Source organism: Diabrotica virgifera, chromosome 2, assembly GCF_917563875.1.
Source record: "Diabrotica virgifera virgifera chromosome 2, PGI_DIABVI_V3a".
Lineage (NCBI taxonomy): Eukaryota > Metazoa > Arthropoda > Insecta > Coleoptera > Chrysomelidae > Diabrotica > Diabrotica virgifera.
The window spans coordinates 69405731-69418241 of NC_065444.1; the positions used below are offsets into that span (position 1 = coordinate 69405731).

At 33.9% G+C, this 12511-nt stretch overlaps 2 protein-coding genes across 3 annotated transcripts in view; one reads left to right on the top strand and one right to left on the bottom strand.

The window, feature by feature from the left end:
* The window catches only part of LOC126880072 (glycogen debranching enzyme), a 124430-nt gene extending 116166 nt beyond the window's left edge, over positions 1-8264 (bottom strand). Inside the window, exons 1-2 of the mRNA XM_050643733.1 lie at positions 7996-8264; positions 551-611 (exon numbers count right to left, since the gene is read on the bottom strand). Coding sequence (XP_050499690.1) covers positions 551-611; positions 7996-8054 — 120 coding nt within the window. The 5' untranslated portion in view covers positions 8055-8264. The remainder of the gene's footprint in view (positions 1-550; positions 612-7995) is intronic.
* LOC126880076 (serine/threonine-protein kinase STK11) overlaps positions 1-12511 on the top strand; it is a 63225-nt gene that overhangs the window by 11620 nt on the left and 39094 nt on the right. For both annotated transcript variants that reach the window (XM_050643739.1, XM_050643740.1), the window contains exon 2: positions 681-987. In XM_050643739.1, the coding sequence (XP_050499696.1) occupies positions 681-987 (307 nt within the window). The remainder of the gene's footprint in view (positions 1-680; positions 988-12511) is intronic.

Genomic DNA, 12511 nt, shown 5'->3' on the forward strand with positions numbered 1-12511 from the left:
TGTTCAATTAAATTAATCCTGAAATAATACTACAGTTTAATTTATAATAATTTACCCAATGCAAAAAAAGATAATTCACATACCTATAACAAAATAACTTTGAAGAATAAGGTTACATTTTACAAAACTACTTTTTACGCACATTAAATTGCTTCTTTTTTATAATGAATTATCCAAAAATAAGTTACAACTAAGAAAGTATCCTTCTATCAGAACATACTGTTCACTTTTAGTGTTATAACTTTTAAGAAAAATGGTTATATCTTTACTTATAACTCTTTATCCCAAAAATAAATCACCCTTTTAATTAAATTAACTTATTTTTTTCTATTATATTCCAAGGTATTCTCTAAAGCGAATAATGTTTTGTAGAGAAAGTTAGGGGAAAACCAAAGAGTTACATCTGCCATCTCTCGGAGACTATAGTACTTACACATGTAACTATTTTTCCATAGTAGAAGTCATTATTGGGAAGGTATTGATGCAATAAAGAAAACTTTAACATTTTGAGATGTAACCCTCTTCTTCCAAATGAATGATATGCACTTACTTGTTGAGATCTAATATTTCCAATAATCCATGTCAAAAGGGACGTCATTCTAGTCCTGTATCTAAAAAATATATATTTATTGTTAAATGTTATGAAAAATATCGCCTGGTGCATTAAAATTTCTTTTTAGGGAAATCACGTTACTTAGGAAGCTCAAACACAAAAACTTAATTAATTTAGTAGACGAATTGTATAATTCAGAAAAGCAGAAAATGTATTTGATAATGGAATTCTGCGTAGGATCCTTGCAAAATATGCTAGAATCGACGCCAGACAAAAAATTTCCACAGAGCCAGGCTCATGGGTATTTTCTACAACTCATCGATGGACTGGAATATCTTCATAGCATGCGGGTCGTACACAAAGATATTAAACCGGGTAATTTGCTGCTTACGCTTGAAGGGGATTTGAAGATAAGTGATTTGGGCGTCGCAGAGGTAAGTTTTATTTTCTTATTTATTTATTTATTTATTTATAAAGCTAAACAGGCTTTGGATGTCCGGGGCTGATAAAGGGTCTAGCTCGAGCCGGTTAAGATAGTGAAAAATGCCCCCAGCGATATTCCAAAAATAAAAATACTATACTGTTCTACATCAAAAAGTATTCAACCAAAAAAATTTTTAGACCAAAATTTTTGGCGCGAAATTTCTTTTTTTTAACATTTTTGAAATTCTTATACAGGGTGTTTCACAATAAATGTGACAAACTTTAATGGCAGTTTGCTTTATAAATAATGCATGCTCGCAAATCCTTCATTTCCGAGATAGGGGGTGTTGAAATTTTTCTTACAAACTGACGATTTGTTTATTACTTTAAAACGGTTGGGTATGTAAATGAAATGTTGGATTTTAAGGGGTAGTTATTGCGCATTTTTTGACTTACAGCTAAGAATTTTATATTTTATATTTATCTTATAAAAGATATATTTGTTAAAATTTCCTAAATGGGCTACATCACAGAACTAGTTTTCGATCGGATGACAGGTCATCATCAGTGCTGACGCGTTAACATGCTAACCACCAAAATACAAAAATATAAGGGTAAAAACCCTTTAAAATTGATCGGTCATTGAAACGTAGATTTAATTCGTGAACTTGAACAGGGATGTACAAAATATCCCATGTAATCTGCTCGAGGTACCGTTTGAGCCCAAAATTGACTTGTTCACATGTTGACTAGATTACTAGATGATGGCCATCATTTAGTCAACATGTGAACATCTCTATCAACGTGTTTTTTGGGATGTATTTGAAGGAAAATAAGGCAAAGAATGATTTTAAAATTGAATCAGAAGTCAAAACCATCATTAAAGAAAATAGCGAAAAATGATTTTTCATTATTTTGACCATGATGCCCTACCTATAAAAATCTGAAAAGAAATCATAGAGATAAATTGACACCCAATAAATAATATATTTTTTTGGCATTTTGGTCGACCTAATTTTTTTTAAACAAAGTTTAATAATTTCAAAAACAAAAAAAAATTAATTTAAAAAAATTTATTTAATTAATTAATTAATTAAATAAAATTTTGAAAAAAAAATATGCCATAGGCAATGAAAAATCCTACAAAATGGAAGGAAAAAGAAGTATGTATCTACGATAATCAGAACCGAAGATGTCGCCAAAATACGATGAAACACGTTTTAATTTTTTGGGGGCTAGGGGTCTAAAAATTTTTTTGGTCGAATACTTTTTGATATATGATGCACGGTATTTTTATTTTTGAAATCTTGAAATCATTTGATCATTCTTTGACGAAATTTTAAGTTTAAGTTCTGGTTACTGAAGAATGATTTCGTTATTCTTAACCACATCTCTTTACTTGGGTGTAGTTTTTTTGTAATGTAGGTAGCGTATTTAAATTTCTCAGTGTTCTGTCTATCTATCTGTAGTGAAGCATTGTTGTACGGTTGGCTGCTGAATATCATCAATTTTGTGTATTTTATTATTTTTTTGGGAATAAATCACAATTTTGCTTTAAAATTAAGTTTATTTGACGTTTCGATTTCCCCTTCGGATATAGATATCGACATTTATTTTTAGATAATCTCTTAATGTCATGTTTACGCAATTTAACAATCTTTGAAGGTCTTGAATACTATCGAAAACGATGACAGTGTCGTCAGCATATCGCATAGTATTAATCAGTTCACCATTGATTTTCGCTTCAAACTCCTTATCTTGCAAGTCTGTTTGAAAGGTATATCCAAGTGGATATTTAATAACAGCGAGGATAGAACATCCCTGTCTGATGCATCGTTGAATATAATATTTGTCGGTTTTTTTATAATCGATGAAAAAAGCTAAATAAATCACAGCTTTTGTGAAACACAAGTCCTTTGTTAATTGTTGAGAATACAAATTTAAAGTTTTGAAAGTTAGTTAAGGGCCAAAAATGAGATGTAAATTACAAGAGAAAGTAGAAATTTTTTGTCCATGGTTTTAGTTATTAGTATTAGCGTGTACTATACTATATATACAGTTTTTTTAGGATTTTTCTAATCACCCTCCCCCCTCCCTTAAAGCCACTTGAAAGGGTAGAAAATTAGCAAATATGTCATTGTTTATCCAAAAATTTCATAATTTTATTATTGAATACTAATGTTGTATCACGCACAACTGACAATCTGACTTTGTTGCCCCAAATGAATTCATTTTTTTCTAATCCTGGGAAAAATTATAAGTATTTTTAAAAAAGTTAAACGCTAAATGAAAGATTACATTATTACCGAGGGCCGAAAGTCCCTTAGAATATCCAAAAAATTTCTTTTGAATGAGATATTTGACCACTCTAAATTTTCTCTTTTTTTTTCACCCCTGTAAATGATTAAAATAAACATTATAGAACAGCGGTTCTCAAACTGTGGTACATGTACCACTGGTGGTACATATCATTATTTGAGGTGGTACACAAAATGCAAGAACAGCCAAAATCAGCACCACTATTATAGTTAATTAGATCACCTAGCTAAATAGGTATTTCAGTTAGGTGGTACCAAAAATAAAAAAAATATTTGGTGGTACATGACTCAAAAAGATTGAGAACCGCTGTTATAGAAGTTTTCAAGGACTTTTGGCCATCGGTAATAATGCAATCTTTCATTCTGCGTTTAAATTTTTCAAAAATTCTTAAGTTTTCTCAGTAATTAGTTTTCTCAGGATTCGAAAAAAAAATGAATGCATTTAAAACACATTTTCGCGAAATTTTGCGCCTCCGCCGTTAAGAGGAGGGCCAGATAAAACTGAAGTTAATTATTATTATAAATATTAAATTGATTGTTCTTCAGAATATGATAAAATCGTAAAGAACAGATTGAGAGCTGAAAGCTTCTAAAAATTGTTCATAAGCTGGTAGAAACTTAGATACATCACCAGATTTTGTCCCTATCATATTCGGTGCTCCATCAATCATTAGTAAAGTTACTAATGTTACAATTAGTCCTAATATATATGAAACCCAATTAATTATTCTCATCCCATCACATGACATTTGTGAGAGATAAGGATGATCACGTTTTTGGAAATACCTTTGATCAATGTTTGTAACTTTACTAATGATTGATGGAACACCGAATATGATAGGGACAAAATCTGGTGATGTATCTAAGTTTCTACCAGTTTATGAACAATTTTTAGAAGCTTTCAATCTGTTCTTTACGATTTTATCATATTCTGAAGAACAATCTATTTAATATTTATAATAATAATTAACTTCAGTTTTATCTGGCCCTCCCCTTAACGGCGCAGGCACAAAATTTCGCTAAAATGTGTTTTAAATGCATTCATTTTTTTTCGAATCCTGAGAAAACTAATTACTGAGAAAACTTAAGAATTTTTGAAAAATTTAAACGCAGAATGAAAGATTGCATTATTACCGATGGCCAAAAGTCCCTGAAAACTTCTATAATGTTTATTTTAATCAGTTACAGGGGTGAAAAAAAAAAAGAAAATTTGGTGTGGTTTTTAATTTCAAATATCTCATTCAAAAGAATTTTTTTGGATATTCTAAGGGACTTTCGGCCCTCGGTAATAATGTAATATTTCATTCAGCGTTTAGTTTTTTTTAAAAATACTTATTATTTTTCCCAGAATTAGAAAAAAATTAATTCATTTAAAACACATTGCCGCGAAATTTTGCGCCTACACCCTTAACAAGTTTGACCATGCCTGAACTAGACAAACACTTATTGATGAGGCGACAAATAACATCGTCTGCGTGTTAATACAACGATAAGCCAAGTACAGAGACCTTGAGACACAAATAACGAAACAATGAAGAATGGAAAGTTCCCAAACAATATCTAATATTCCCTCTACTACTGGTGACAATCTACTAGGTGATAACAAACAGATGTATTTTATTGAAAACCTCTTTAAAACCTAACAAGACTCTTTTCGTAAATATAACGAGAAACCAAGTACAGAGACTTTGACACACAAATAACAACACAAAGGAGAATTGAAAGTTACCAGACAATATCTATTATTGTTTCTACTGGTGGCAACATCCTAGATAGGTACTACCAAACAGCTGTGTTTGAGTGAAAATCTCTTTAAAAGCTAACAACAACGGCCTTTGTTGTAAATACAACAAGAAACCAAGTATATTTGCCATCAAATTATTGCAGAAAATCGTATATTAATCCTTTTACAAGGTCATTTGTATTTGAATGGTATCCTTAAGTTTCGAAAGGTAAACATACTGAATAGCAGATATAATAAGTAAAGGGACAATAGATTAATATTTATTATTATTTTCCACATGTGCCGGAAACTTAACCACATCACTCAAATACAAATGACTGTGTAATAAGAGATTAAGATTAAGATTTTCTGCAATAATTTGATGGCAAATATAATATAGAAACCTTGACGCACAGATAACAACACAAACGAGAATGGGCCTCGATTCGATTTTTGGCCCTTTGCTTCGTTATCGAACTTATTCGCTTCGTATGTTTAGTATACGTAACGAATACGTTCGATAACGAAGCGAAGGGTCAAAAATCGAGGCCATGGAAAGTTACCACACAATATCTATTATTCTTTCTACTACTGGTAACAAAATACAGTGATGAGCGCGCTAATAACCGGCAAAATAACGCAAAAGATGGAAAACAATACATTGCGAAACAAAAAGAGATGAAACTAGTGAAGGTGGAAATTATCGTTATAAACGTATAAATTGACATTACATTACATAGTTCCCCACCTTTAGACGTATTAGAGGAGTATGATAACTGTCACTGTGACAGTAGAATTTAATAAAATTCGTCTAAAGGTGGAACACTATGTAATGTTAATTTACACGTTTATAACGATAATTTCCACCTCCACTAGTTTCATCTCTTTTTGTTTCGCAATGTATTATGTTTTCCATCTTTTGCGTTATTTTGTCGGGTATTAGCGCGCTCATCACTGTATGTGTATACGCTGTGAGCTCGTACGTAGAGGGGATATTTAAAAATTCGCGAGCGCCAGTAGTGACAAGTCTGTAAACGTTTACTGGAAATTTGACATAAATGTCAAAGTGATTAATTTAAAATTAAAAATAAAAACATTAATTATAAAAAATATTAGTTGGTCAAAGCTGTGGTATATATTTTTACCTTAAATATACTTACGTTTTAAATACTGAATTTAAGTTTTTTTAATGTTCCGTAATATGTAATTATAAATTAATCTATTAATCTTAGCGCCATCAACACGATAATTGTGAAAATATCCGAAGTAAGAAATTAATATTTCATCAATAGAACGTCAAAATGATTAGCAAAATATTAAAAAAATCAATTACAATTTAATTACTTTTTTGCGTTGTAAATATTAAGCGATAACAATTAAATAATAAATTTAAAAATTACCGGTGAAAGTTGCATTACTAATCCGCTAGGAGCGACACCAGCGAAGCTCAGAGCGTATAGGTTAATATGGGTTTTAGTGAAAATCTATTTATGACCTAGTGAAAAGCGGTCAGATCTACAGATCTACAAAGAATTTTACATAAGGTTGTTGCAACGAGTGAAGAATTTGGTCTGTCACTAAACATAAAGAAAACAAACATTCATGGTTATATCAAAGAAAAATATTAGAAACATCAATCTAACACGTAAATAATAAGACGATAGAACGAGTTCAGAATTATAACTATTTAGGGACAAACATTAATGAAACACAGTTTCATTACAGTACATAGTTTAATTACAGTCTGTTTCAATTAATGAAACAAACTATTATACCAAAGAAATACCAAAGAAAGAGTTAGAATAGAAAAGACTAGAAGTGCATTCAATAATATGAAACAAATATTATGTAGTAGAGACCTCAGCCTAACTCTTAGAAAACGAGTACTAAAGTGTTTTTTACTTTGTATTCTTTTATGTCTATGGTGATGAGACATGGACTCTTAATAAACAATGTCTTAATAGATTGGAAGCATTTGAAATGTAAACATATCGAAGAATACTAGAAGACTCTCCTGGACAGACAGAATGACCAATGAAGAAGTGCTAAGAAGAATAGAGAACAGCAGAGAGATTGGATTCCATCGAAAATAAGAAAACTGCAATACTTGGGTCATATATAACACGTGGTGACAGATATGAACTCCTAAAATTAATAATGCAGGGAAAGAGTTAAAGAAGGCGCAGCATAGGTAGAAAAAAAATGTTCTGGTTGAGGAACCTCAGAGAATGGTTTGGATGCACCTCAACTGAACTCTTTCGGGCTGTAGTGTCAAAAGTTAGAATAGCAATGATGATTGCCAACCTTCGTCGCGGAGATGGCACGTAAAGAAGAAGAAGAAAAAGCGGTACTTCTCGCCACGTTTAAATGAGTACGAAAAGTTTTGAAAGATAAGATTTGACAGCACATTAGGTTATCTAGTACGGCGTAACACGAGTCCCTCTCAAAGAGTTCAATCCTTTTGATTCTGAAAGTATCAGGAATGAGTGAATTTTGCCCTTAGAGGGAGTGTGAGTAGTATGGTTACTATCTCTAGTAACCTATGGATGCGACTCTTGAATAATGACAAGCAAAGATGAAGATCAAATATTTGATAGGAGATTGAAAAAAGTACAATATTATCATGGCATTTTAAGAATTCGAAGATATTCTGTACATATTGTACGATTTATCGTACAGCAGTCATGGCAGCAGCGTGTTCAGAGACTGGAAGACATAAAAACGTGAAAATTTAAAAAAAATGAAAGAGACGGGTATATGAGAGGTATTTCAGGCCAAGGTCATAACACCAAAGAAGAAAAAAGCCTCGATAAGGTGTTAAGATTGAAACTTTAAGAAAATATATATGCTTTATATAAGTTTTGGAAAAAATACGTAATTTCTTATCCAATTATTTATTAATCGCCTTATCTGTAGCAGATTGTATAATATTATGGTCAAAATAGTCTTAATAACTAAAATAAATAAATAATATGTACCTTAATAACAAATACACCGCAAACGAAGAAATCACTGCACCACCAGCTATATTAATCATGGCTTCGTCAAAGACACTGATATGCGCCACTACCAATTATTGAACTGTTGTGAACTTTATCAGAGGTCACTATTTTCAGGAAATTGCAAACTCTACAAATAATTTTATTACTGAGACCGATCTTTAACGCTGCAAATGCAAAGGACAGTTTTTCTCAGACTGACTATTCTCTACACGTTGTACCTTCGCTACTTTTTTGACATACTTTCTGTAAACATCTATTGACCTTTTTATCAATGATAATGAGAAATTGAAAATTATCTCTAGATGTTACAATAATTTCGGCTTGTGCATTTCGCAAGACCTACCTCACAGTACCAGTCTTTTTTTATTCAGTTTCTTTCTTAGATGCAATTTTTTATATTCCTTTTATTCCTTAGATCATCGATCTCCTCCATTTAGATAACAAGAAAGTAGTACATTCATTCATTAAAAACGTGAATCCTGCATGGCTAGTGGATGAATTTGTTATTTTCAAAGTTAATCTCTTTATTGTGTTAAAGTTAATAGCATCGGTCTCCGAAAATGCGATAAGGATGTTTATATTTTACCGATCAAATAATCAAAGTGTAATTTTTTGTACTAATTTTAGACTTATTTGTTATCATCAGCAGTAAATCATCTTCAAACTTGGTGATCATGCGTGGACTTAAGTAGTAGACAAATGCATTTCATTTTTTTGTTGTTAGATAACGAAAATCTATGGAATTTGTACGTAAATAATGATCTCACTTTCAATGAAAGTAATTTTTAGGCGAGAGGTTTACCCATAAAAGACGTTTAGAAACGGTTTTTCATTTCTATTGCACCAAAACTTTTTTACTCGATTCTATGTTTTTCTAAATTCAAATGTTTTGTTTTATAATTTTCCAAGTGAGCCGGCAATTTTTATTAACTCTCGTAAGCCGGTGCGGAGTGCAGCTGCACCCGAGACCTTCTTTTTCTCACCTATCTTTCTTAATAAATTTTTTTGATTTTGGTCCATCTTTTTTTTGCCTTAAAGTACCCCGCACAAACCTTATGGAAATTAGGACCCAGTGGATTTAGTTCATACTTCGGGAAAATACTCTTTAAAGCATTGTGATAAAAGGTTCCCTTGGGCACAACTCGATCGTATGAAGGGTTTTCAAGATATAGCGGCACAAACTCGGAAAATTATAAGATCTACTGGGTATTCCAATTCCCTGAGTTACTGGTTATCTGGCAATATGTAGAAATTTGGATCAAAGAAAAGTACTAGTAGTCTAGGATTTTTTCCTGGCTATCCCATGGCGACCTTTACTTTGACCTTGACCTTCATCGGACGTCATCTTCTAGAGTTTTGAGGGTTTTCGGCATTAAAATGATGTAAACAGATTACTCATGGGTTTTTGGGATCGCTAAACACGAATATGCCACCAGAATTGACCTCCGGAGCACGTGGTGGCCAGGGCAACTGCAAGGGACGTCATTTTCTAGAGTTTTGATGGTTTTCGGCATTTAATTGATGCAAATGAATTACTGGAAGGTTTTTTGAGGTCGCTAAACACGAATATGCCACCAGAACCGACTCCCGGAGCACCTGGTTTCCAAGGTCAATGAAAGGGGCTCCTGGAGTTTCGAGGGTCTTCGGTACTACATTAATGCAAATAACGGATTAGTTATAGGTTTTTGGGGTTACTGAACACGAATACGTGATCACCACATACACAGGAGCACCTGGTGCCTGAGACAGGATATCTTCTGGAGTTTCGGAGGAATCAAATGGATTACTCTTAGGTTTTTGGGGTTGCTGAACATGCATCCACTATCAGACCCGACCCACGAATCACATTGTGCCTACGGCACGTCATCTTCTGGAGTTTCGAGGGTTTTCGGCATTAAATTGATAAAAACGGATTACTCATGGCTTTTTGGGGTCGCTGAACGCTAATACGCCATCAGATCCGAGCCACGGAGCACCTGGTGCCTAAGGTTATTCATCTTCTCGAGTTTCGAAAGTTTTCGGCATTAAATTGATACGAATGGAATACTCATGGCTTTTTGGAGTTGCTGAAGACGAATACACCAGCAGAACAGACACCGGAGCACCTATCGCCTAAGGCCCGTCATCTTCTGGAGTTTCGAGAGTTTTCGGTACTAAATTGATCCAAACGGATTGGTACATACCGAGTCCTCGGAGGTTTTGTGAGTTGCTGTTCAAAGAAAGGGTACAAATTGCTGAAAAGTTTTTTTTTGCTATTTGTAGATTTTTATTAAAATAACTATTTTGTGTTATTCAACTGTTTTAATTATTTATAAATATAAACTCAATTTATATCTGCCAATGTTTTTCCTTCTTTTTTTTAAGATCGATTTACCATATTTTATTTTGATAGTGTTATTAATCGTGGTCACTAGATACTCCAGAGTATTTTATCTAAGTCATATTCGTGTTCAGCAACCTCAAAAACACAAGAGTAATCCGCTTGCATCAATTTAGTACCGAAAACTCTCGAAGCCACAAAAGATGACGTGACTTAGGCACCAGGTACCCCGGTGTCTGTCCTGATGGCGTATATGTGTTCAGCAGCCCCAAGAACCCATGGGTAATACCCATCTGCATCAATTTAATGCCGACACCTGTCGAACTCCAGAAAAAGACCTGCCTTAGGCACCAGGTGCTCCGTGGGTCGGATCTGATGGCATATTCACGTTCAGCAGCCCCAAAAACCTGTGAGTAATCAGCTTACATTAATTTACTACCAAAAGCTCTCGAATCTCCAAAGCATGACGTGCCTTAGGTACCAGGTGCTCCTGTGTCTGTGCTGGTCACGTATTCGTGTTCAGCAACCCCAAAAACCGATAATTAATCCGTTTGCATTAATGTAGTACCGAAGACCGTCGAAACTCCAGGAGCCCCTTTCATTGACCTTGAAAACCAGGTGCTCCGGGAGTCGGTTCTGGTGGCATATTCGTGTTTAGCGACCTCAAAAAACCTTCCAGTAATTCATTTGCATCAATTAAATGCCGAAAACCATCGAAACTCTAGAAGATGACGTCCCTTGCAATTGTCCTGGCCACCACGTGCTCCGGAGGTCAATTCTGATGGTATATTCGTGTTTAGCGATCCCAAAAACCCATGAGTAATCTGTTTATATCAATTTAATGCCGAAAACCCTCGAAACTCTAGAAGATGATGTCCGTTGAAGGTCAAGGTCAAAGTAAAGGTCGCCATTGGATAGCCAGGAAAACATCCTAACTACTAGTACTTTTATTTAATCCAAACTTTTACATGTTGCCAGATAACCAGTAACTCAGGGAATTGGAATACCCGATAAATCTTATAATTTTCCGAGTTTGTGCCTCTATATCTTGAAAATCCTCCATACGATCGAGATGTGCCCATGAGAACATTTTATCAGGATGCTTCAAAGAGTATTTTCCCAAAGTATGAACTAAATCCACTGGGACCTAATTTCCGTAAGGTTTGTGCGGGGTACTTTAAGTCCAAACGCATATCACCCTTTACAGAGTTTACAGCATTTAAAACTCATCACGTTTACATGCTTTGTTGAAAAAGTGATTTTGGGGAGCAAAAAAATTGTTTTTGGGGTGCACCGTCATTAACGTTTGGCATAATATTTTAAAACTTATAATTTTTCAAGTGTGTTTTCGACAGAATTTTGTTACAATTGAGGCTGATTTATCTTAGGACGAGACGTGTACGACACGGCAGTCTTGTGGGCACGTTGAAGAATCGTGTGATATGAAAGACATTGGCTAGTTTATAGTACAACGGAGCGGGGCGACAACGGGGACGTGCGCCGTCTTTTGTTCCATGGCTCGTGTCGTACACGGTCCATCCTAAGATAAATACTTTTTTTTTTTTAATTGTAGTGTCAGTTTGTTAATACAATCCTCAAGATTTTACTAGAATTGGTGCGGTTTCTTGTGTAGGAAAATTTATGGAAGTCTTTGTCAGTAACTGTCTCAATCGAATCCCAATACACGTGTAAGAATTATTTGTTTTGGTGGATTCAGTTTATATTTCAGTTTCTTCCTGTCTTGTTGAGTGTAGTAAATTGGTTTGAGCAAGTGGCACTTCGAATTTTTTATTGGTACGAGATGACTTGTTCATCTAAATTTCACGATTCTTGATTTTATGCCGAAGAAGAACTAAGATTTTTAATGGACAACGATGATCTGGAATTTAACCAAAAAGTGCCAAACCAAGAATATAGTGACGAGGTGAGTGATAGAGAATTGCTTCACCAGAGTGAATCTGACGAACTCCTATTCGCGGTGTGCAAGTACAAGGGGATACGAGAAACGATCGTGCGTGAATAGCGGAGAAATCTTGCAACGTTCTTAAATAATTCATATTGTCAATTGAAATTGTCAAACTGACGTATATTTCATACCTACTGTCATTGAAGAAGAAAAATTATATGTTGCTCACAATATTGATATGATATGCAATTATTGTATAAAAGTGT